General features: G+C 36.7%; 1 protein-coding gene across 1 annotated transcript in view; it reads right to left on the bottom strand.

Annotated features, from left to right (window-relative positions):
- Nucleotides 1-21805, bottom strand: part of LOC137071584 (scavenger receptor cysteine-rich domain-containing group B protein) — a 33146-nt gene extending 11341 nt beyond the window's left edge. Inside the window, exons 1-5 of the mRNA XM_067439713.1 lie at nt 21680-21805; nt 14541-14585; nt 12098-12136; nt 5005-5307; nt 2798-2863 (exon numbers count right to left, since the gene is read on the bottom strand). Coding sequence (XP_067295814.1) covers nt 2798-2863; nt 5005-5307; nt 12098-12136; nt 14541-14585; nt 21680-21788 — 562 coding nt within the window. The 5' untranslated portion in view covers nt 21789-21805. The remainder of the gene's footprint in view (nt 1-2797; nt 2864-5004; nt 5308-12097; nt 12137-14540; nt 14586-21679) is intronic.
- Between the last annotated feature and the right edge of the window lie 5136 nt (nt 21806-26941).

The raw sequence follows: 26941 nt of genomic DNA, 5'->3' as shown, positions 1-26941 counted from the left end.
TAATTAAAAAATCTGGATATAAAATTATCACTGATTATAATGAGACGCTGCGCAGTAGTTTTGATTCTGAACTTTTGTGTCACTTTTTCTCTTAAAGAATCAAGAAAAAGGCCCTATAATTGGATTTAATATATTTAATAAAATATTAAAAATCTATTTAATTTAATTATTAAAACAAATATACATCATAAACTACATTTTTATTTATATAAAAAAAATTGAAATTGTCCTTAATACATTTTTTTATATATTCACTTCATATTCACAATTTCCATCTTTACATATTTAAAATGTAGTGTATGATTTATATTTGTTTTAATAATTAAATTAAATAGATTTTTAATATTTTAGTAAATATATTAAGATATGTGTGATGTAATGCATTTATAGTAATGTCCAATTTTATTAACAATAATTTATTAAGTAATTATTAACTTTTTTTAAAAAATATTATGACATGTATGATGTTCTGCGTATATAAAGAATAACCCAAAATGCCCAATTTTAGGTCGTCTTCTTAGACTTCCGTACAGCGTCTCATTATAATCAGTGATATTTTAACAACCAGATTTGTTTTTTATTCAGTGACTTTGACTTTATAAAGTGTGAATATGAAGGTGGATTTTAAATCATTTCACTAAAGTCATAAATTACTGATATTTCAAAATGTCCTTAATCTCACTTTCCATTCCATTTCCATTCTTAATTATAAGATCTTGTTTAAGTTCCAGTGAATGACATCATCCTCCAGGAAGTGACATCATTTTGGAGGGAAACCATCTGTAGGGAATAGTATGGGTGCGTCTCAATCGGCTTCCTAAACACCAAGATATTTTTAGGACAGAAGGGACTACATATTGGGACAGACAGCAGAACTAATATCTTTATATACTATTTTTCTAAAGTAGGCCTACACTGTCAGAAAAAAAGGTACATTGCTGTCACTGGGGCGGTACCCTAAGGTACAAAACCGAAAAGGTACTAATATGCACTCTTAAAACACTGATATGTACCTTTTCACTCTTGTACCTTAGGGTACCGCCCCAGTGACAGCACTGTACCTTTTTTTCCTGGGAGTGTACATTATGATAAATACTTTGCTTGGTACAGTAGATATACGTGCAACATTTTATAAATCAATAATTATTATTACTTTTATTTGCTCAATAAAAACATTAGCCCTGTTTATAGCGTGGAGAGATGCATTGCAGCGGGTTTTAGCAAATTGCTATTTTCCACCCGTAGTCCCTGGGCAGGTAGAAATAGAAACATACAATAAATGAACAGTTACTAAAATCTTAGTTGTGCAAATGATCAATTACAGAGTTTTAAATATTAATTCAATGCCGTAAATTAAATTATAAATGTCAGCTAGATTATGTTCAATGTATGTTATTTTATGCAATATGAAATATAATGAAATAATAGTTTGTATTTTCGAAAACATCCGTCATGTGTGAGTGTGTGTAGTGTGATGGCTCATGTGATTTGTGTTTCAGAACGTCCCTGGTTTTCACACACGTGCTGATTGTGCTGATCTGTGCCCTAACTAGTGAATGAGGGATTGAGACCACTGTAAAAAAAATATGGACGTAGTGTCCGTGACGTCACCCATAGGATTCCGATAAGCCGTTCTGAAGCGTAAAGTAGGGACGAGCCGTCAGCATTTTGCGAGGGAGTCATTGCATGTCACTTCCGGATAATAGAAAATGGCGGGATGTGGGCGGGGCTTAGGTGACGCAATGACTATCCGGTTGTTAAAGGGGCGGTGAAATGCTGTTTCATGCATACTGAGCTTTACACTGTTAAAGACTTGGATTCCCATCCTAAACATAGACAAAGTTTCAAAAACTAATGTTGGACGTTTGATGGAGTATTTCTGTGTTAAAAATACTCCTTCCGGTTTCTCACAAGTTTCGGAGAGTTTTTTTCGAGTATGGGTCGGCTTGACGTTAATAGAGCGGAAGGTCCTTGTATGGGCCGTACGGGCTCTTCTCCCGGTAGGGTGCGCGCGCGACGAGAGCGAGAGAGGAAATGCACGCCCATAAACACTCAGCTGCAGATCCACTCGTCCGTGAACACTTATGTCGGTTATAGTCTGCGCCGCGCTCCACTTCATTCCTCCACTTTGACATCAATCTTTGCTATTGGTTGATTCCCGCTCCCGTCTGCTCCCGTTAACCATTTATCCTGTACCGTCCAAATCCCGTGATTAATAGCAAAGATGACTCCCATCCTGCAGGAATCCCACGGGAATCCCGTGACCAGTGGGATTCCCGGAAAAACGTCAGCCTCTACTGTGAACGTGTTTTTTTTCTGCTGTAAAGTTTGGTATTTTAACATGGGGCTCACTGAGATTATGCTCTCTTCTAGAGCCTGTCCCTAGTGGCCAGTCGAGGAATTGCAGTTTACATTACTTCCGTATTGGCTTCAAGAGAGATCGCGGGAGATTGCCGCTTGGTTGAGACGCAGCCCAAGTATCAGATCAAGGGCCTATTGCACAAAATTAGGGATTAAGCCGGGATATCTTGGGGATCTTGTCATCATGCAAATTTTAGTACACCGCTGTCGTGTAAACGTACCCTAAAGGCACACTCACACCGGTAATGAAAGCGATTAGTGGATAAATTGAGCCAGGATCACCAAGATATCCCGGCGTAATCCCTTATCCTAGTTTTGTGCAATAGGCCCACGTTCTGTCTCTCTAAAACACTCCATCCAGTCACACAAATGAGTTTGACAATGCCAAAGATGTTTAAATCTGATATCCTCATGAGCTGACATGAACTGTACTTACTTAAGCCAGAGGTCGGAGGGGGCGGCGTGGTCGGCTCCAGGCCACGAGACTCCGCCACATTACTGCCTGTGAGAAACAAACCATACACCCTCTCACCATCAAACCCATGCATATTAATAATCAGCACTTACAGAATTAAAATACAGTAAACGTAAATGAGTGCAGGTGTCTGAGTAATGCATGCATTTGAGACGTAACTTCTCCATAATTTGACTTTCAGCACTGCAGTGAGCAACAGAATATATGAAAGCTTGTTTTATACTATAATAAAAAAAGGTAAAAAAATATATATATATTTTGCATTTGCATGTTATAAACTCAGATTTACATCTTGTAGTTCCGAATTTTTATTCGGGTATGAGTTTAAATCTTAGAATTAATTTAAAAAAAAATTATAAACTCAAAAATAAATAAGATGTATCAAATATGACATTCAACAACAAAAACAAAAAACAATAGGAAAACTATATTATATTATATTACGTATATCATATTAATTATATGATATTATTTGATAAATAATGCATTGATAAATGCAGTTCATTATTAGTTGATGTTAAAGTTCTTTACAAATAAACATAACACAAAATGCATAAAACATAAATATTTACTGAAATCAAATGAATACAAAAATTGCTTTAAAACATTTCTCATTTTCATTTAGTTTAACTTAATATAGCTTTATTTTTTAAATAAAATTTAAATTAAATTATTAAAAGCTATATAAAACAATTTAAATAATTATTTATGTATAGTTATTAAATTATATTATATAAATCATACAATTATTTTTAATTAATAAAAAAAAAATAATAATAAAAAAGTCATCTAGGTATTAAAATATCACTGATTATAATGATTCGCTGCACAGTAGTTTTGATTCAGAACTTTTGTGTCACTTTTCTCTTAAAGTACACTGTAAAAATTTTTGGTTGGTTTAACTTAAAAAAGTAAGTAACCTGGTTGCCTTAAAATTGTGAGTTTATTTAAATTAAAAATGTGAGTTGATACAATGAAGGAAATTTGTTTAATAAATAGAAACTCAAAATATTATTGTATCTGAACCACATAAAAAATGTGATAAATCATGAAAATAGCACTATTTGGCATGTTTCACTGCGTCATCAGAAATAAAACACACACAATTACCCAATATGCTTACACAATCTTTTAATAATATTTTAATAAAGGTTGTTGAATCTCAAAAAATGTTCACTGTATTAACTAAAAATTTTAATTTCAGTGGACTCAAAATTTTAAGGCAACCAGGGTAACTTTTTTTCTAAAAAAATTTTTACAGTGTAAAGAGAATTGGACATATTGGTTCCATTGGTTTAAAAAATAGGTATTAACTCAAAAATAGCAGGTTTACATCTCACAATTCTGCCTTTTTTTTCTCAGAATTGCAAGAAAACATCTGAATTGTGAAACATAAACTCACAACTGCAAGAAACAATAGTCACAATTAGTTTTTTGTATTTTATTATTAGCAAAACAAGCTTTCGTAGTGTGAATGTTTAACTTTAACAGCTGTTTAGAGAAGCCTAGCCTGAACGTTTTAGTGTTCAGAAGCTGTTCACATTCAAAGTATGCGCAAAATTGGGATATTGATCAAAACATTTGTGAATAAAGCAGCGTATCCATCTCACGTGTTCAAGGGAACAAATCATCACTTCATTAAAAACTGGTGTAAAATATCCGTAATAAAAATGTTAGTTGCTGTAATCTGGCTCTTTTCACTCGATGATAAACGAGTGTCGTCTCAGAGCGTTAAACACAATAAATGCTGCTGGTAATCGTGTGTGAGACGCTTCTGGAGGAATACACACACACACGTTTGTTTTTGTGACATATGGGGACATTCCATAGGCGTAATGGTTTTTATACTGTACAAACCGTATTTTCTATCACCTTACACTGCCCCTAAACCATCACACACACACACACACACACACACACACACACACACACACACACACACACACACACACACACACACACACACACACACACACACACACACACACACACACACACACACACACACACACACAAACGGTTCTGCACGTACCTCTACAGGTGACACACACACACACACACACACACACACACACACACACACACACAAACGGTTCTGCACATACCTCTACAGGTGACGGCCACACACACACACACACACACACACACACAAACGGTTCTGCACATACCTCTACAGGTGACGGCCACGTCTTCATAGTGGTAGCAGTTATGGACGCCCCATCCCTGATTCCCACACTGACTCAGGTCCATCTCTCCTCCTCTGCAGTCTACGTTATCCAGCAGGATTGGGCCGGAGCCTTGGCCGAATTTGGAGCTGCTCCCCACGGCCACGGCCACTCCGCAGTCCAGCTGCCGGCAAACCACATTAGAGTCCACCATGTCCCAGTCGTCGTCACACACGGTCCCCCATGTGCCGTTATGGAGCACCTCCACGCGGCCCTCACACGCGGTCCTGCCGTTCATCAGCCGCACTGGAACCAGAAGAGCAGGTGAGAAGAGCATTACAAGAGTCTCTTCTGTTAACCGAGACTGCGTTTATTTGATCAAAAATACAGTCAAAATGTTGTCTGGCTATCATCAGACCAAGCTCAATCTTAAAGGGATAGTTCACCCAAAAATGAGCCTGTGATGTTTATCTGCTGACCCCCAGGGCGTCCAACATGTAGGTGTGTTTCACGAGTTCACACTTATATATAATTTATGGAGAGTAAATTTTTAAATGCGTATTTGGCGTGCTGTCCAGGGGGAGGGCTCCGAGCTCGGATTTTAAGGCCCGACCCTAGAGTACACGGGGAAAACTGGTTATTTCAAAAAGCTGATATTTTGAGTTCTCGGCTTACTGGTGTGCATTTAAGCGCACCCACTGGGGTGTAATTCTAATTAGACCCCATTGACTTCCATAGTATTTTTTTCCTACTAAAGGCTCCAGTTAACTGATTGGTTACTGACATTCTTCAAAATATCTTCCCTTGTGTTCAGCTGAAGAAAGAAACTCATACAGGTTTGAAACAACTGGAGGGTGAGTAAAGGATGACAGAATTTACATTTTAAAGTGAACTATCCCTTTAAGTTGTTACACAGGTAGGAAGAGAACAGGTACACCCACCCGTTTAAATGTCGTTTCTGTCAATTGAATGCATCCTTAATTATAAATTTGTAATCACCAAACTTTTGCATCATGGTTTGCTTAAAAATATGAAGCAGCACAACTGTTGTCAACATTGATGATTATCATTAAATCCACATATGGGAATGATTTCTGAAGGATCATGTGACACTGAAGACTGGAAATTCAGCTTTTATCACGTCAATAAAATATACTTGAAAATTTTCTGAATTTTAATAATATTACACCATTTTTTACTGTATTTTTGATCAAATAAATGCAGCCTTGGTGAGCAGAAGAGCTTTCTTTACAAATAAAACACAAACAAATATTAAAGGCTTCAGGAAAATGGGTTGGAAATTAGAAATCAGACTCGAAATTACTGGAGGCAACAATAATAATCAAAAGGGTGAACATTTATTAATCAATGTATTATTTATATAAACTTATTAATAATGTTAATTTATTAAACATATTAATAAATGTTCATTTCCAACATACTTTTGGTTAATTTTAAGCAAGCAATACAGTAATTTTTAAACAATAGTTAAGTTAAATAAAACTACCCAGCATTCACTGGGTTAAAACAACCCAACCAGCGTTTGTCCATTTTTCTACACAACTTGGGTTGTTTTTAACCCAGCATTTAGCATGTATCTAATTGTGGTAATCTTAAAATCTCAAAAACTGCTTCCGGAGCTTAAAATTAAATAACATATTTCAAATCTGCATCAAAATCTGACATGAACTGTCCCATAAATGTTCCTCTTGCTCGAAAAGTGTATTTTTTAGGCTATTAGAGCCAATGAGTCTCAGGTTTCTATGGGAACCGAAGCATCTAACTGCAGCTGCAGCGACACAATGACTTTACGAGTCAGTGATTGGCTCTTTGATTTAGAAGGTGGGACTTTTCCACCATTTTGTGCGTTGCAGTTTCACCCATTCATGAGTAATAGAAGTAAATAGTCTTAAGAATATCTATAGTCGTTATTGTAGTGGACAGCAGAATTCTAGGGCCCAGTTTATGGCAGGCCCCTCTTTGCCCATAACAGTGGACAAAGGTTTGCTCCATTTTGATTGGATCTTGTTGGACTAGCACAAACAAGATGTCCAACCCATCAGATAAAGATGCTTGGACAACACCCAGACACCTCTTTGAGGGCAAGAAGAAGACCTCTAGTACAAGCCCAGGAAGGACAGGACTTCTCATTGGTCCACATGCAGTTTCTGCCCTTCACCCATCTAGAGATGGATCCCTAATGTCCTGATTTGTGACGGCCATAAACATTCCTCAGGACTTCAGCAGTAGTGGGTGAAACAAAGAAAGACCAAAACTGATCCATCCAAATCCATTCACAACTATGTTTGGAAACCTTAAGACTGATGCAAATTACACACATCCATTTCATACTTATTCAGAGAAATAAGTATTCTCAGTGACACAGGGATGGAAATTAACTTTTTTATCCACCGGCCACTGTGGCTGGTGGATTTCAAAATCTACCAGCCACTCAATGTTTTAACCAGCCACTTTCTTGTTTATAACCGACAATGTGTAACTGCACGTGAAAATTAATACTACAAGCTCTACAATACTTAAGCTGTTTATTTAATCTCAAATCTCAATGAAATACTGAATTTTTTTTCTTTCACTCTAATACACACACAAACCATGAACTGATATACATTTCATTAAATGAGTAGGGCTCTGTGTGCTCTTTTTTTTTTTTTTTTTTTTTACCTGGATGTGGCATTTGGATGATTTGTGATCTTTTATGGCTTCCAGTTTTAGGTTTTTAGTACCAACAATGAAACTACTAGTTTTGGCATCTCCTGAAGCGTGTTGACGACACACCGAGCAGAACATTGTCAGTAGGGATGCACCAAAATAAAATTTATTGGCTGAAACCGAAGCACTAAAAGAAATTTAGCCAATTATCCATTGCATTTATGGCTAATGCTATGACTGTGATTTATTATTTGAAACTTTAATATTAATTAATGCAATTGCAATGCCTTGATTTTTAGTAAAGTTACAATTACAAATTATGCAAATATTTATTTAGCACATTGCAACAACCCACAGTATAAAATTAAATTCAAACTAAAATGTTTAACTTGACCTCACTTATGTGTACATTAAATAATAATGTACAGGTCTACTGGCCTGCAGAAAGGTAAAGAAATTGAATAAAGTAATCAAATGTAAAATAACTGCATATTTAACTGTTTAAATGAAAGATTAATCCTTAATAAACTTACAAAAGCTATTCAATCAAGAGCAGTGAGTGATGTCCTTTTGTTTGACATTAAACAGAGTAAAGGCGACTTCCCCTTTAAGACCTAATAGAAGGATATGCGTTATCTTTCACGACTGTATAAAGTTCACTTAAGGCATATTCAGACTATGTCTGCTAGGATACTCATCAAGATGAACATGTTGGCATACTTTTTGTGTGAGTTTGTCTGTTTAAGCACAAGACTCGAAAGATAACTCAATATTTGCGCGCTGTGAGACGGGTGCGCGCTTCCGGATGACAGTGACGGACCTTCTCTCAGCGCGCGCGAGTTCTTATTCGCGTCTTCTGGCACTACATCCGGGTAATGACGGCGAAAACGACTGGTCATATTCGGACATACGGCCGCACTCGCATGCACTGAACACAGTTTATAAAGAGGGGAAACAGTATGCTATTTTTATTTACCCGCCACGGTGGCCGGTAGGTGAAGCGAGTTTACCCGTCACAACTCAAAATCACCCGCATTTGGCTGGTGGCGGGTGCTAATTTCCATCCCTGCAGTGACAGCTATTTGTAATGCAACATCTTCCACAAATTCAGCTGTTAATGAACAAATGAATGAACACATGACAGTTCAATCTTTTTCCATCATGTTTGGTGTCTGTGTTTAGTATATTGCCAAGGGTATTCTGATGGTGGTTTGGAAAGTGAGAAATGCATTGATGAACTTTAAAGACCCTTTAAAGACTTCTAACTGTGTACAGTATGCAAATGAGTTCCACAGGGGAAAGAAGGGTGGGCCACACTGTGTGCCCTCTCTGATGCCAGCAGCCAATAGCAACACTGAAATGGAGAAGCGCCAAATTGCAATCTCCTCCTATTCGGAAAAGGATAAAGGTACCCTTTCAATAGACACTCCTTGTTCTGAGTCTGTCCCTTGAGGATTAGACTGTGACAGAGCAACCAGGTTCTGAGTCTCCACATCCGAGAGACAAACAGTTCACCAAGTTCTGAGTCTGTCCGCCGAGGATTAGACTTTGACAGAGCAACCAAGTTCTGAGCCTCTGGTTTAACCAGAGAGACAACACAAGATCCGAGGATCTGAATCTACAGCTTGTGAGGCAGCGACAGATACGACAACGTTCTGAGCCTCCAGCCTGTGAGGAAAGAGACATTAACCAACACTACGTTCAGAGTTTTAGTCCAGCGAGACGACTACAGCACGTCCCGAGTCTCCATGCTAGAGAGACCAGAGCAGATTGACCAACTTCTGAGTGTCTGGCCCAAAGAGGCAGAAGACACACAGAGACATTTGCAACAAGGTTAAGCTCAGGAGAGCAAACCTTCACTTCAAGGTTCCTTCGTCTGCGTGTTCCAGATTAAGGACCTTCTGCACCTACTTCAGGGCCTCATCTGCGTGTTCCAGATTTTAGGACCCTTTGGTGCCTCAGGAGATCAGCATCCCACAGATCTTCGTGTTCAAGGCTGTTGAAACGGATTCCAGCTCCTTTCTTCACTGCATTGTCTCCCAGCAAAACCAGTGGAAGAAGTCATCACCATCGGACTGCTTACTCAACCACGTGGAACGTAAATATCACTTAACCAAACCTCTTTCTAGAGACCTTGGCATTGTTGTATATTATCAGTATATGATTTTCTAATTTACATTAGACGTAATATAACTGATGCTAGTTAATAACAAATAATCTTTCGTTTATTTGTTTGATACATAATAAGGTTCTTCACCTTAATTTCAGAGAAACAACAGTTTATCTTTCCATAAGATAACGTAACTCTTCTATAGCCACACTTAACTTACTCACATGTATTTTACGCATTTTACGCACTTTATTCCTTTATCATTCATTGTATTCATTTAGTAGTTTTGTTAATTGTTCTGTTTATCTTTTGTTAATAAAATCTATTTTATTACAATTGTGTCTTCCTTGTGCTGATAAAGCAGAAAAGGCTCTACAAGTTAGAAATCTCACCAATCTTTCAGATAAATCAGCTGACCAACTCTCCCCCCTTTACATTCATTATAAATGACTGGGCAGCCTCCTGTGCGGAGTGTTCTCATACAGCCAAGGTAAAAGGCCTTGACTAGTGTCCCAAACTAAGAGGGGGGAAGGTGGTCATCTGATGTACTCATAACCACACCTTAAGTGACGTGTGATCCAAATTCACAACGTCAGCGGTGACGTGAGTACCAATCACTCTCTTACTTAGTGTCCTTGGGTGGACAAAAGTAAAAATCACTACATTATCATTATTCAGCTCAATTCAGTCCAAATTGTGTTCTCATTAGAAAGTGTCAGTGCGTTTAAATCGATAAATAGCTTAATAAATTCTGTGTAAAAAAACAACCCAATGTTGGGTCAAATATGGACTAACCCAGCAATTGGGTTGTTTTAACCCAGCGATTGGGTTGTTATAAGCAAATATTTAACCCAACCACAGGGTTAAAACAACCCAATCACTGGGTTAACCCAATTGCTGGGTTAGTCCATATTTGACCCAACATTGGGTTAAAACAACCCAGCATTTTTTTGAGTGTAAATATAAAGGTTCATAATTGGCATTGATGGTTCCGTGAAGAATCGTTACAAACTTTCCATTCCACAAAAGGTTCTTTAGATTTTCAATATAATCTTTTTTTCAAAGTAATCCTTTTTGGAATCTTTATTTTTAAGAACATTCAAAAAAATGCTGGGTTAAAAACGACCCAAGTTGGGTTGAAAATGGACAAACCCAGAAATTGGGTTGTTTGAATGGGTCCATTTACTACACTGTAAAAAATTATTTAGAAAAAAATTAACCTGGTTGCCTTAAAATTGAGTTCATTGAAATAAAAAATTTGAGTTAATACAATGAACATTTTTTTTTAGATTTGACAACCTTTATTAAAATATTATTAAAAGATTTTGTAAGCATATTGGGTAATTGTGTGTGTTTTATTTCTGATGACGCAGTGAAACATGCCAAATAGTGCTATTTTCATGATTTATCACATTTTTTAAGTGGTTCAGATAATATAATATTTTGAGTTTCTATTTATTAGACAAATTTCCTTCATTGTATCAACTCAAATTTTTTAATTTCAATAAACTCAAAACTTTAAGGCAACCAGGTTACTTACTTTTTTAAGTTAAACCAACAAAAACCTGCAATTTTTTACAGTGTAGGGTTCAAACAACCCAATTTCTGGGTTTGTCCATTTTCAACCCAACTTGGGTTGTTTTTAACCCAGCATTTTTTAGAGTGAGTGTGCAAAAATACGGTGTTACCAAAGGATCATGTCTGAAAAATATGTTCACTCTAAAAAATTCTGGGTAAAAAACAACCCAATGTTGGGTCAAAAATGGACTAACCCAGCGATTGGGTTGTTTTAACCCAGCGATTAGGTTGTTTTAACCCAGCGATTGGGTTGTCTTAAACAAATATTTAACCGAACCACAGGGTTAAAACAACCCAATCGCTGGGTTAAAACAACCCAATCGCTGGGTTAAAACAACCCAATTGCTGGGTTAGTCCATATTTGACCCAACATTGGGTTAAAACAACCCAGCATTTTTTAGAGTGTAGTGTTCAGTTGAAGGCCATAGTCATGAAATCTTCTCTGCTCAAATATAATGACATAATGAAGCCTGTAAGAATGTGCCTAATCCCCTTCACCTTAAGGCACAATAATAAGACTAAATATGACATATGACTCCAAAAAGAGAGCGAGGACGTGGCATAGCGGTGGAGAAGGGGATTGTGTAAACTGAGCAAGGGGAAGTGACCTGTCTTTCTTTTTTTTGTTCCTCGGCCATTATCTGTTTTCCATCCACCTTTTCTCTCGCTGACCCCTATGGGTCTTTTCTTAAAAGGGTGTGTTCTTGTTCAAAGATAGTGAATTGCAGAGACACTCACCACCAGACTGTGTTGTCACTGGAGCATTTGTAGTATTGGCTGTGGGGGAAAAACAGGAGAGAAAGTCAGAGAGAGCGAGAGAGAAAACAACGATTGTGGTCAAATTATTTGTTGAAAGGAGGTTCTTGGCCCTCCATAGCTCCAGCGCTCTATATCTACTACATCTATTTTCCTGTAATCTTAGACCGGTGAAACAGGAAGACTGTGAATTCTGCTCAGGCTGCGATTCAGACGGACAGAAATATGTGGCATGGCACAATAAAACACGCTGTGAATCTGATCAGATTCATAAAACAGATCAAGAATTATTCTTATGTTTTCTTGCAGATTGTCTGCTTCAGTCGATACCTGCGAGACGCATTAATAAGCCACTCAAGATACACTTTCAGAAAAAATATGTATAGAATATATACAGGTCCGTCTCAAAGAATTAGCATATTGTGAAAGTTCATTATTTTCCATAATGTAATGATAAAAATTTAACTTTCATATATGTTAGATTAACATTGCACACCAACTGAAATATCTCAGGTCTTTTATTGTTTTAATACTGATGATTTTGGCATACAGCTCATGAAAACCCAAAATTCCTATCTCAAAAAATTAGCATAATTCATCCGACCAATAAAAGAAAAGTGTTTTTAACCCTCATGTGGTGTTCAAAACCCTATAACACCTGAGGTATGACCGGCCCATAAAAAATAGCTTATAAATCACTCATTATACCATATTTTCACCTAATCTTGGATTCAATCTTTTTGTCAACATGTTCTCTTTCAATTAGGACTGGTTTTATATTTCTGTTTGCATCTGAATAATCATAGGCCTCATTTATAGGAGAGTAGGCATTTCATTTTTTGAGTAATTTTTTTAATTTATTTGAATAATTTTGGAAATATTAAATAAAATCTGAAGAAAATTGGTATTGTTGATCACACTAGTCTACTCTAATGTTTCACCAGGAAATTTGTTTTGAAACTTTTATTTTGTAAAAAATATGGCACATAGTCACACTTGTGGTGTTCCTGGTCAAAAATGACCGGCCTATAAAAAATAGCTTATAAATCACTCATTATACCATATTTTCACCCAATCTTGGATTCAATCTTTTTGCCAACTTGTTCTCTTTCAATTAGGACTGGATTTATATTTCTGTTTGCATCTGATTAATCGTGGGCCTCATTTATCTGAGAGTAGGCATGGTCAAAAATGGTCACAATAGCCGACCATTGAAAGTGAATGGGAGAGACTGAAAATAACAGAACAATTTAGTTTTCAGGAGCATGTTCATTATTTTCATGTACACATATGAGCATATGTGCTTGCAAACATCGAGCCCTTGGACCTGTGCATGTATCGCCACATTTATACACACGCTACCCACACACACACACACACACACACACTTAAACAGTTTAAGTAAGAACAAATTAATGGAATTGAGTAATGAGTTTGTACAATTAAATTAAGTAAACTGAACAAATCAGTTTTTAATAATAATAATAATAATAATATAATACGTTTTTACGAACGTAACGTAAGAGAACGTACGATAATTCTTAAAAAAAAAACATTTGAAGCATTTGAATCATATATTTTATGTTTTTTATGTCAAATATATGAGTGCAATATTTCAAGATAAATAATCAAATGTAAGTGTTGTTGGCTCCTGTGCTGCTGTCATTAGTTCATAACTCAACATCCATGACATTTAGACATGTTTTGCCTCGACTACTGTTTTGTGTGTGTTGTGTTGAACTTCCCTTCACTCCACACGCACATGCACGCACGCACACACACACACACACACACACACAGCCCCTAAACCTACCCATCACAGGAAACATTCTGCATTTTTACTTTCTGTGATGTCCCCACAAGGACAAGAATTTTGGATATTGCCATCTTTGTTGGGACGATTTGTCCCCATAGAGTAGGGATTACCAGACCACACACACACACACACACACACACACACACACACACACACACACACACACACACACACACACACTGAGGGTTTGTTTGTCCCGTGTTCTGCAGCCGTATTGAGACAGTTAATGCCGTGTCTATACAAACTATTGTATTAAAGTGTGAATCGCTGGTGTCGGATTCCAGCACCTCACAAAGACAAGCAAAAAAAGAGCCTTTTTCCATCACATCATTTAGGTCAATTCACAGGCTTGTCCGCTTATTAATGCGTATATGTCACTGAATATATAACGCTTCAGGCATGTGTGTTCGTTCTCACACACTATATTTATGAAGCTTTAGATTTCCTAGAAAGCATGTCGCATTACTGACAAACTAGAGTTTTAAATTGTTCGTTTTCAAATGGCAATGTTCGTTTAGAATGTTAGAACTCGTTTAGAATGTTTTTACCTAAAACATCGCAACAATGTAGCAACATTCTATTTAGAATGAGAAAACTTCAGTCACTTACTGGAAACTGATCTCCGTTTGAGTCTGGGACTGGGTTTGACATCTTCTGCACACAGAAAGATCACAATATTAAACATAAACCAGACACTATCATCATCATCATCATCATCATCATCCTCATCATCATCATCATCCTCATCCTCATCATCATCATCATCTAATAACTTAAATGTGCAATTCATCAGAAGATTTATATTTACATTATAGGGTCCAATTCTCACTATTAACTATACTCCCAATGGCTGCTTATTAATAGTTAATAAGGAACACTCTAAAAACCCAGTGGTTAGTTTTTGAACCCAGTGAACTGGTTGTTTTAACCCAGCGGTTGGGTTGTTTTGACCCTGTGATTAGGTTGTTTTAACCCTGTGATTGGGTTGTTTTAACTCAATGATTGGGTTGTTTTAACCCTACGATTGGGTTGTTTTAACTCAGAGATTGGATTGTTTTAACCCTGTGATTGGGTTGTTTTAACCCTTTGATTGGGTTGTTTAAACCCTGTGAATTGATTGTTTTAACCCTTTGAATGTATTGTTTTAACCTGGTGATTGTGTTTTTTTAACCCAGCGGTTGAGTTGTTTTAACCCTGTGATTGGGTTGTTTTAACCCATCAGTTGGGTTGGGTTAACTCATTGGTTTGTTTTAACTCAGAGATTGGGTTGTTTTAACCCTGTGATTGGGTTGTTTTAACCCTGCGAATGGGTTGTTTTAACTCAGAGATTGGGTTGTTTAAACCCTGTGAATGGTTGTTTAAACCCTGGGAATTGATTGTTTTAACCCTGTGATTGGGTTGTTTTAACCCTGTGAATGGTTGTTTAAACCCTGTGAATTGATTGTTTTAACCCTGTGAATTAATTGTTTTAACACTCTGAATGTATTGTTTTAACCTGGTGATTGTTTTTTTTTTAACCCAGCGGTTGAGTTGTTTTAACCCTGTGATTGGGTTGTTTTAACCCATCAGTTGGGTTGGGTTAACTCATTGGTTTGTTTTAACTCAGAGATTGGGTTGTTTTAACCCTGTGATTGGGTTGTTTTAACCCTGCGATTGGGTTGTTTTAACTCAGAGATTGGGTTGTTTTAACTCAGAGATTGGGTTGTTTTAACTCAGAGATTGGGTTGTTTTAATTCTTTGATTGGGTTGTTTTAACCCTGTGAATTGATTGTTTTAACCCTTTGAATGTATTGTTTTAACCTTGTGATTGGGTTGTTTTAACCCAGCGGTTGAGTTGTTTTAACCCATCAGTTGGGTTGTTTTAACTCAATAATTGGGTTGTTTTAACTCAGTGAATGGGTTGTTTTAACCCAGCGGTTGGGTTGTTTTAACCCAGTGAATGATGGGTAGTTTTATTATGTTTAACAAATGAACATTATTAATAGGTTTCATGAATAATAATTAAACAATAAAGTCTAAATTAAATTGCTTAAATGTTCATCTTTTGATTATTATTGCTGCCTCTAGTAATCCCGTGTCTGAGTTTTAACTACCAACCTATATTTTGGGCTTATTTTTAGCCAGCCATATAGTAGCCCAAACATTTAACCCATTTGCTGGGTTTGTCCGTTTTCATCCCAACCAGGGGTGTTTTTAACCCGGCATTTTTTAGAGTGCAGTTGTTAAATTTAGATGAATGGATGTAGAATATGGTCATGCAGAACAAAGGCGTTATATGAATTAATAAATCCTAGTAATATCCATGATAATAAGCGACTATTAATAGTGAGAATTGGCCCCTAAACAAAGTCTGTGACACACACACATTATCTCAGGCTTTTGTTGGCGTTTGCGTCAGTGTCGATTCATGCGAAGGCATTGATGTTCAGTCCAGGAAACACCTATAATACTCTTCTCAGATGTCCATGTCCTCTTACAGCTTTAGTTCTGTCTTTAAACAGGGAGATTTACGTCCTGAGCGCACAATGAGAAGTGTTTTGTGTCACCCCGAGGCTGTTGTCTTTGATTTTGACTATTGTCCCCATAGAGCAGACGTTTTTGAAGACGCTGATTTAAGACTTGATGGAGTGCTGTAGTAGTTAAACCACTTTGGCTTGGTTTGCTCAGTTGGGGACACTAAAATGATGATCCATTATTCAACTAAATCTACAAATAGAATTAATTAATTAGGTCTTATTTAATTCTATAAACTATAATACTGATCTGCCAACATTGTCGATATGATAAATTAAAATAAGCTGATAACATCACTGTGTTCTCCAGTACGACTGTACAGCCAAATCTAATTTTGTTGCAATATTATCCTGTTTGACACTGTGAAGCTGCTTTGACACAATCGTGATTATAAAAGCGCGATGATTGATTGATTAAAGATGATTGATTGATTGATTGATTAAATCAGGGTCATTATACAGTAGTTTACTCAACTCAAGTCAACTATATATATATATATTAGGGCCGGGACTCGATTAAAAAAAAAATCTAATTAATTAGAGGCTTTGTAATTAATTAATCGAAATTAATCGGATTTTAATTGCATATAAATATTTGATCTGAGAACAATGAGAAGTAATTTTTCGCATGGATTTTTAGTATACCATTGAATAATGACTGAATACATAAGCTTAATCAACAAAATATAGTTTATTTATTTCAGTCCAGCAGACCAGCGCAATGTTTGCCATTAAGTGTAGCAAAAGCATATGTGTGATATTTGAGGCTCGATGTGTTGCGGTGAATTCCTTGTTGTATCGCTTGCACACAATGCTCTTGTCGACGCTTCCATCCTTTCGTTTTTTAAAACAAAATTTCCCATCCACGGGGCCAAACAAAAGCGTCTTATCAGCTTCTTCGCTCATGTTCACTATGGTTTGTTGTTGTCGTGACCATAGACAGTAAAAGAAATGGACAGAGCTATCCCATTGACTTCAACGGCGGAAAGTGATGTCAGTAAGGAGCAATCACTTCCTGATGGCTGAGCGAACTGTGCCGGCTCAGACTGAGCTTGAGGACGTAGATGTGACGTGAGCCTCCTGTCTGACAGCTGTAGGTCTTCTAGTAGTTGTGGAAAGTGAAATCTGAATCACGTTGTTTAAATATTTTGTCCCGTTGCTTTTGTCTCACTATGGGCTTCTCCCCATTCTTCTCCCTTGACTTTATCAGACTTTATGTCTCCACGTCCCCCCGACTGTCTGATAGACAGTAAAGATTGCCTCTGAGCGTCTCCTCAGGTCTATACGGTAATTTCTCAACTGTGCGACAGAGTCGCGTTGGTTATGACGTAATCGTTAGCCTATTTTTACAAAAACAGCTTCTACGGGGCGATAGTGTAAGATACAAGGTAATGGAGCCTTTTATACAGTGTCGTGTTTCTTTAGAAATAAACAATGGACAAATGGAGTCTTTAAACGCCTCAGATGTAAAGTTATTCACTGTCAAAGTGACTCAAAAATGAATGGGAGTCAATGGGATGCTAACAGCAGGTGATGGCTTGGTTAGCAATGGCAGCCCCTATGGGTGGAACGCTTTCCGAGCGCTAGATTACCCGCTTGGTCGTGACTCCGGAGCGCTAGTTGGTGCTCCAGTATAATTGGTCCGTCGAAACTCATTCATTGAAAAACGTTCCGCGGTACAAAAATAAGTGTAGTTAAAATTATTTATTTTTTTGCGTATTTAATTAACACATTAAAGTCCCGTAATTAATTAATCTTAATTAACGCGTTAAAGTCCCTTAATTAATTAATCTTAATTAACACATTAAAGTCCCGTAATTAATTAATCTTAATTAACGCGTTAAAGTCCCTTAATTAATTAATCTTATAGGGAAGTCTTATAGGGAATTATTTTTTTATATTTATTTTGTTTTTACATTTTTTGTTTTTGTTTTATTTAGTTATTTTTGTTTTGTTTTATATTTTGTTTTGTTTGTTTAATTAAAACCATAAAGAACATTTCTGTTACTTGAAATATAATAAATGTTAACTGAACAAGGTTGGTCACTGAAATGTTGCTCGTCGAGATCTTGATAAAACCATTTAAAGACAATTTTTACTAGAATTATGTATTCTACTCTTTACTTTTTAGGGAATTATGGGATTTTCTTGTACAGTTTTTCTCAATTGCTAAAACACTAAACCCTTTTGTCTGTACCAAATGCTCAGTGGCCTGAACACACGGATTGAATCAATCACTCTTTTGGCTAAACCAGAAGCACTCTTCACCTGTTTAGACACAACTTGCCAACTCATTTTCATTGAGATGCACCCGAGCTGCATAATGCTGAGCACAGGTGACACAAGTCAAACACAATTAAAGCAGAGACGTCACCGCTTGAACACCACAACTCAAGACTGATCACACTTATAAAAAAAAAAAAAAAAAAAAAAAAAAAAAAAAAGACTGATCACACTTATGGCTAATGCCGTGAGGGGACATATACAGTGAGCCAGTTCAGAGAGCGCTGGTTTGTGATAGAGAGGAACAGAAACACTTATTTGTATAACTTTATTTTTAAATGGGCTTACTGTACACAGGTGGCAACCAGATAAGATTTCTGTTTTGTCTTTTTGTACAAGTGCTAAATGCACAGGCTTTAGTTTGTTTGTTTGTTTTGCAACATGCTTTTGGCCTACAGTGAACAACAGACATTTATTTCTCCAGCTTCATGTCCTGAGCATTGTGTTTTCTATTTTTATGTTTACTGACTGTTGAGTCGTGTTTTTAATTTTGATCGACTCGGTTTTGAGGTGAAAGGTTTTTTTTGCTAGAAGAGTCTAAGGTTTTGTGAATGGGCTTGAAAATTAGGTTGTGTTCACAGTTTAGAGAAAAGGAGAGCAGCTTTCAACAAATGTGTCTTATGCTGCGTTCACACCACACGCGAATGGCGTGAATAAATCGTGCTATTCGCGCAAAGTTGGACGCTTGAACAATTTGAATCCATTCCTTCATTCCTGCGTGAAATTCGCTTCATTCACACAAACTAAATAAGACTATGGAGAGACGACTGCACGGGCTGGTTTTGTCCCTGGCCATAATCTACTACACTGTGTGTATTTGCCACAGTATGCAAACAATACATTTCTATAATGAAGCGCAGATGCGACGTGAAAACAACGTTCTAATTTACTGCAGACGGCGAGCGCGCATCACTCGTCACTTCAAGCGGAGCCGTGCATTAATTATTCTTAACTGACATGCTCATCTTCCCGAAAATATTTCCAACGGTCTATCAGGTAATAATATCATGCACACAATGTCAGCGCAGCTAACTACGGCAGCTGGTTTAGTCCAAAAATGATCAGTAGCCTACTTTTACAGTTTGTTCTGTTCGAGGTCGGATCACGTTCTCACCACAAACAAGCGTACCAGCTCTCAAGGAGGTCTCGGTACGCTTGTTTGGTCCGCTTTTGGTGCGCACCCGGGTGCGATTGCTGCTTTCAGACCTGACCAAACGAACCGCACCAAAGACGGAAACCAACTCTAGTACGATTCAACCAAACTAAATGAAGCAGGTGTGAAAGCACCCTTAGCAATCGAGAAAAACTGTAAAGACACTTGATGTGAGCTTCCATTAATAATAGTAGCACAAATGATCTTGGCTGAATTATGCATCAAAGTTTGTACTTAAAGGGTTAGTTCACCCAAAAATGAAATGTCTGTCATTAACTCCTCCCCCTAATGTCGCTCCACACCCGTAAGACCTCCGTTCATCTTCACACACAGGTTAAGATATTTTATATTTAGTCCGAGAGTGTATGCAAGTGTGTGCACACTATACTGTCCATGTCCAGAAAGGGAATAAAAACATCATCACAGTAGTCCATATGAGACATCAGTGGGTTAATTAGAGTCTCTTGAAGCATCCAAAATACATTTGGGTCCAAAAATAACAAAAACTACGACTTTATTCAGCATTGTCTTCTCTTCCGGGTTTCTTTTCAATCCTCAAATAAAGAATCATACGGTCATGTGTCATGATTCGGATCACGTTTCAAACTGCTGAGATCACGTGACATTGGTGATCCGAATCATGAACCAATACACTGATTCATAACCGTTTGAATCTTTATTTGAGGATTGAACACAAACCCAGAAGAGAAGACAATGCTGAATAAAGTCGTAGTTTTTGTTATTTTTGGACCCAAATGTATTTTGGATGCTTTAAGAGACTCTAATTAACCCACTGATGTCTCATATGGACTACTGTGATGATGTTTTTATTCCCTTTCTGGACATGGACAGTATAGTGTGCATACACTTGCATACGCTCTCGGACTAAATATAAAATATCTTAAACTGTGTGTGAAGATGAACGGAGGTCTTACAGGTGTGGAGCGACATTAGGGAGAGGAGTTAATGACAGACATTTCATTTTTTGGGTGAACTAACCCTTTAAGACTAACATTGTGTGTAGTTTCTCCGTTTGAGCTCATAAATCCTGCATGTATTATATTATATTATATTATATTATATTATATTATATTATATTATATTATATTATATTATATTATATTATATTATATTATTAATTATATTATATTATATTATTAATTATATTATATTATATTATATTATATTATATTATATTATATTATATTATATTATATTATACTGGATTTAAAACATATTATCCCCAAAGTCGGCCTTGAACCTATATTATATAATTAGCAAAATGCTGTTTTAAATGTTTTTTTAATGTGCTTAATATTAACATATATATATATATATATCAGATCCTCCTATGAGAATGATTAGTGAAGGATCATGTGACACTGAAGACTGGAGTAATGATGATAAATTCAGCTTTGATCACAGGAATAAATTACACTTTACTATATATATACATAGAAAACTGCTACAATATTATTCAGTGAGCATATAAAAAATTATAAAATAAACTTTTTTTTATTTTTATTTATTCCAAACTTTAGACCGGCAGTGTAAATGTGAATATATAGTAAAGTGTAATGTATTCCTGTGATCAAAGCTGAATTTATCATCATTCCTCCAGTCTTCAGTGTCACATGATCCTTCACTAATCATTCTCATAGGAGGATCTGATGATCAGCACACATTTATGATTATTATCAGTTTTGAAAACATTTTACCAGGATTTTCCTAATGTTTGACTAGTAAATATATATCTAAAATATAGTTTGTTTCCACATAAAGCTGTTCTTCTCACTGACCGGATGGAGGGATGGTGGTGATGGCGATCAGAAAAAGGGATGCCAGCAGGACGGTCAGGATCCAGGCTGCAGATTTACAACACCCGTCTGACACACGCTGAGCTTTCATGGTAAAACCGATCCAGTGGACGCCTGCAGAACACACACACACACACACACACACACACACACACCTTCAGTGAGTGCCTGTTCTCTCACAGTCCGGTTCTGTCACTTATATTCTCACTACTATAGCTTATTACAGTAACTAGGCTACTACTGAATCTGCTCGTCAGTGATTGAACAGCTTCTGTTCATAGTATGTTATGTAAACACACACACACACGCGCGCACACAACAACAACAACAACAACCAATGTTCGCCTGCAGGCCACAGATACTTCTGCACACATATTGATAGACCGATCGTTCTGTGGCCATGTGCTCGCTGTTTTGTTTGTACAATATGTTCCCGGGATTTAGGGAAAAATTGATGATATGTTAATGTGGTATGAATTTTAGTAAAAAATGTAAAAAATGTATATCAATTTTTTTATTGATTTACATGCATGTATTCAAGATTTTGACCCATTTTCCTAGACCGCCTTATATATGTACAAACGTAAAATCACACACACACACACACACACACACACACACACACACACACACACACACACACACACACACACACACACACACACACACACACATGCACACATGTTGGTCTATGTGGTTTACAGGGACTCTCCATAGGCGTAATTTATTTTATGCTGTGCAAACCGTATTTTCTATCCCCTTACACTGCCCCTACCCCTAAACCTACCCATCACACACACACACACACACACACACACACACACACACAGACACACACACAGACACACACAGACACACACAGACACACACACACACACACACACACACACACACACACACACACACACACACACACCCTTACACTACCCTACCCCTAAACCTACCAAAAAAAGTCCCTACAAGGTTTTCAGATATTGCCATCTTTGTGGGGACATTTTGCCCCCATGTGTTTACCAGAACCACACACATAGTCACACACACACACACACACACACACACACACACACACACACACACACACACACACACACACACACACACAAACACACCCATATGAATAAGTGTAATAACTGCAACGTAGTTGATATTATAAAAGATTAACTTTGCGTTAATAAATAATACATAACATAAATGTTTGAAGAGCTGAAATAGTCAAATTTGATTATTTTGTCCCTTTTTGTTTCCCCCAAAACCCTCCTGACCTTCCACAGGAATGCGTGTAAGCGGCGGCCGCGCTCAGGATCGGCGCTCTGGGGGAGAATATGATATTCCGCGGGGCAGATAGTGCACATTCCGGGCCTCGGGCGCACAAAAAGACATTTCTGCTAAACGCGACTTCCTGCGCATCTGTCACTGGGACTGTCCTGAACGCTCAGGCAGCCGATGACATGAGCCTCTCGAGGGGGGCAGAGCTCGCTCACGGAGGCAGCCCTGGGACTAACCATCAGATCCAAATCAGCTTATTATAGTCCAACGCTTACTTCACCCAAACATTTCAATCATCCAGTGCTTTACTCATCCTAAGTGTCATGACTTTCTTCTTTCAGCCAAACACAATCAGAGTTATATTAAAAAATATCCCAGGGTTTATAATGGCAGTGACTGGAGGAGGAGACTTTAAAGCCCATAAAAGTGCATCCATCCATTATAAAAGTGCATCCATCCATTATAAAAGTGCATCTATCCATCATAAAAGTGCATCCATCCATTATAAAAGTGCATCTATCCATCATAAAAGTGCATCTATCCATCATAAAAGTGCATCCATCCATTATAAAAGTGCATCTATCCATTATAAAAGTGCATCCATCCATTATAAAAGTGCATCCATCCATTATAAAAGTGCATCCATCATCATAAAAGTGCATCCATCCATTATAAAAGTGCATCCATCCATTATAAAAGTGCATCCATCCATTATAAAAGTGCATCCATCCATTATAAAAGTGCATCTATCCATCATAAAAGTGCATCCATCCATCATAAAAGTGCATCCATCATCATAAAAGTGCATCTATCCATTATAAAAGTGCATCTATCCATCATAAAAGTGCATCCATCCATTATAAAAGTGCATCTATCCATCATAAAAGTGCATCCATCCATCATAAAAGTGCATCCATCCATCATAAAAGTGCATCCATCCATCATAAAAGTGCATCCATCCATCATAAGTGCATCCATCCATTATAAAAGTGCATCCATCCATTATAAAAGTGCATCCATCCATCATAAAAGTGCATCCATCCATTATAAAAGTGCATCCATCCATTATAAAAGTGCATCCATCCATCATAAAAGTGCATCCATCCATTATAAAAGTGCATCCATCCATTATAAAAGTGCATCCATCCATCATAAAAGTGCATCCATCCATCATAAAAGTGCATCCATCCATTATAAAAGTGCATCCATCCATTATAAAAGTGCATCCATCCATTATAAAAGTGCATCCATCCATTATAAAAGTGCATCTATCCATCATAAAAGTGCATCCATCCATTATAAAAGTGCATCCATCCATTATAAAAGTGCATCTATCCATCATAAAAGTGCATCCATCCATTATAAAAGTGCATCCATCCATCATAAAAGTGCATCTATCCATCATAAAAGTGCATCCATCCATTATAAAAGTGCATCCATCCATTATAAAAGTGCATCCATCCATTATAAAAGTGCATCCATCCATCATAAAAGTGCATCCATCCATCATAAAAGTGCATCCATCCATTATAAAAGTGCATCCATCCATTATAAAAGTGCATCTATCCATCATAAAAGTGCATCCATCCATCATAAAAGTGCATCCATCCATTATAAAAGTGCATCCATCCATTAAAAAAGTGCATCTATCATCATAAAAGTGCATCCATCCATCATAAAAGTGCATCCATCCATTATAAAAGTGCATCTATCCATCCATTATAAAAGTGCATCCATCCATTATAAAAGTGCATCCATCCATCATAAAAGTGCATCCATCCATTATAAAAGTGCATCTATCCATCCATTATAAAAGTGCATCCATCCATCATAAAAGTGCATCCATCCATTATAAAAGTGCATCCATCCATTATAAAAGTGCATCCATCCATTATAAAAGTGCATCTATCCATCATAAAAGTGCATCCATCCATCATAAAAGTGCATCCATCCATTATAAAAGTGCATCCATCCATTATAAAAGTGCATCTATCATCATAAAAGTGCATCCATCCATCATAAAAGTGCATCCATCCATTATAAAAGTGCATCCATCCATCCATTATAAAAGTGCATCTATCCATCATAAAAGTGCATCCAGTCATCATAAAAGTGCATCCATCCATCATAAAAGTGCATCTATCCATCATAAAAGTGCATCTATCCATTATAAAAGTGCATCCATCCATCATAAAAGTGCATCTATCCATTATAAAAGTGCATCTATCCATCCATTATAAAAGTGCATCCATCCATCCATTATAAAAGTGCATCTATCCATCCATTATAAAAGTGCATCTATCCATCATAAAAGTGCATCCATCCATCCATCCATCCATCATAAAAGTGCATCCATCCATCATAAAAGTGCATCCAGTCATCATAAAAGTGCATCCATCCATCATAAAAGTGCATCTATCCATCATAAAAGTGCATCCAGTCATCATAAAAGTGCATCCATCCATTATAAAAGTGCATCCATCCATCATAAAAGTGCATCCAGTCATCATAAAAGTGCATCCAGTCATCATAAAAGTGCATCCATCCATTATAAAAGTGCATCCATCATTTATAAAAAAAGTAATTGCATAATTTTAAGTGCATTGAGTTAATACAATACAAGGAGATTGAAACTCAAAATATTATGTTATCTGAACCACATTTATAATCTAAGATGATCTGACAAAAGATAAAAGTTGTGGTAGCAAATCCTAAAAATGTTATAACAACTTAAAATTTGTTGAGAATGAAAAAATCCAACTAAACTTAATATTTTAAGTCAAGCACAAACACACACTTTTTTAAAGTTGAAACAACACATTATTTATTATTCCATTTTTACTGTGGGTTTTTTTCACAAGGGAAGAGATCTTGTTTGTTAATTTTCTCTTCCTTTTTTAATTTAATTTTATTTTTATTGACAAACTGGCATAGAAACTATAATTATGCAGTAACTGGCAATCAAGTAATTACATAATTCTAGAAGTGAAATAAAAGTGTCAATGTATAGGTGTGTGTGTGTGTGTGTGTGTGTGTGTGTGTGTGTGTGTGTGTGTGTGTGTGTGTGTGTGTGTGTGTGTGTGTGTGTGTGTGTGTGTGTGTGTGTGTGTGTGGGTGAGTGTGTGTGTGGGTGAGTGTAGGTGTGTGTGTATTCATGAGAAAAATTACTCATTTACTATTTATTATTATATTATCACTACCATCACTCCTTATCACTATCACACCGCCATCATTGTATTAGTCGGTGTCTTTTTTTTGTCCTTATATGTAACATTTATCATCGTCACCACATTCAATGGATCTATTAATTTTAGATAGTATGATAATAATATAAGATAACCATCCCCCCCACATCTTTTCAGTCCCTATCCTTGTTTTCTTTTTGTTATTATTCTTTTCCGTATGTGCCTTTAAAGGGTTAGTTCACCCAAAAATAAACATTGTCATCATTTACTGTCCCTCAAGTTGCTCCAAATCTGCATGAATTTCTTTCTTCTCCTGAACACAAAGGGAGATATTTGGAAGAATGCTTGTATATTAGCAGATTTTGAACCCCATTGACTACCATAGTATTTTTCCCCCTACTATGGTCACTCAAAAAAATGAACGTATGATGCTGTTCACTTTATTTAAGCAATTCATCTCGATTTAACACCATTATATCAGGTTTCTGCTTCCAATGTAATTGATTTATGTTAAACTGACTTAAAACCGTTACTCTTGGACATGTTTTTATTTTGAAATAACGTTTCAGTCATGTTACCCAATCAAACAGGACTTTAACTTCCCATCATGCTTTGCAAATGAGCTGCATTTGGAGAGTAAATGTTTAAATAAAGTGCTATTTTATGCATTTCTAACGAGATGAGAAAACGGAGAGACTTTTTAATGTTTAATGTTTTATGTTGGTATTTAAAAGTGTGTGTTTATGTTAGGGTGCGTTCACACTTGTCATGTTTGGTTGGATTAAAACGAACC

Source organism: Pseudorasbora parva, chromosome 3 (assembly GCF_024679245.1).
Source record: "Pseudorasbora parva isolate DD20220531a chromosome 3, ASM2467924v1, whole genome shotgun sequence".
NCBI classification, from domain to species: Eukaryota; Metazoa; Chordata; class Actinopteri; order Cypriniformes; family Gobionidae; genus Pseudorasbora; species Pseudorasbora parva.
Note: the sequence above shows the minus strand (reverse complement) of the source record. Positions and strands in the feature narration are given on the sequence as shown.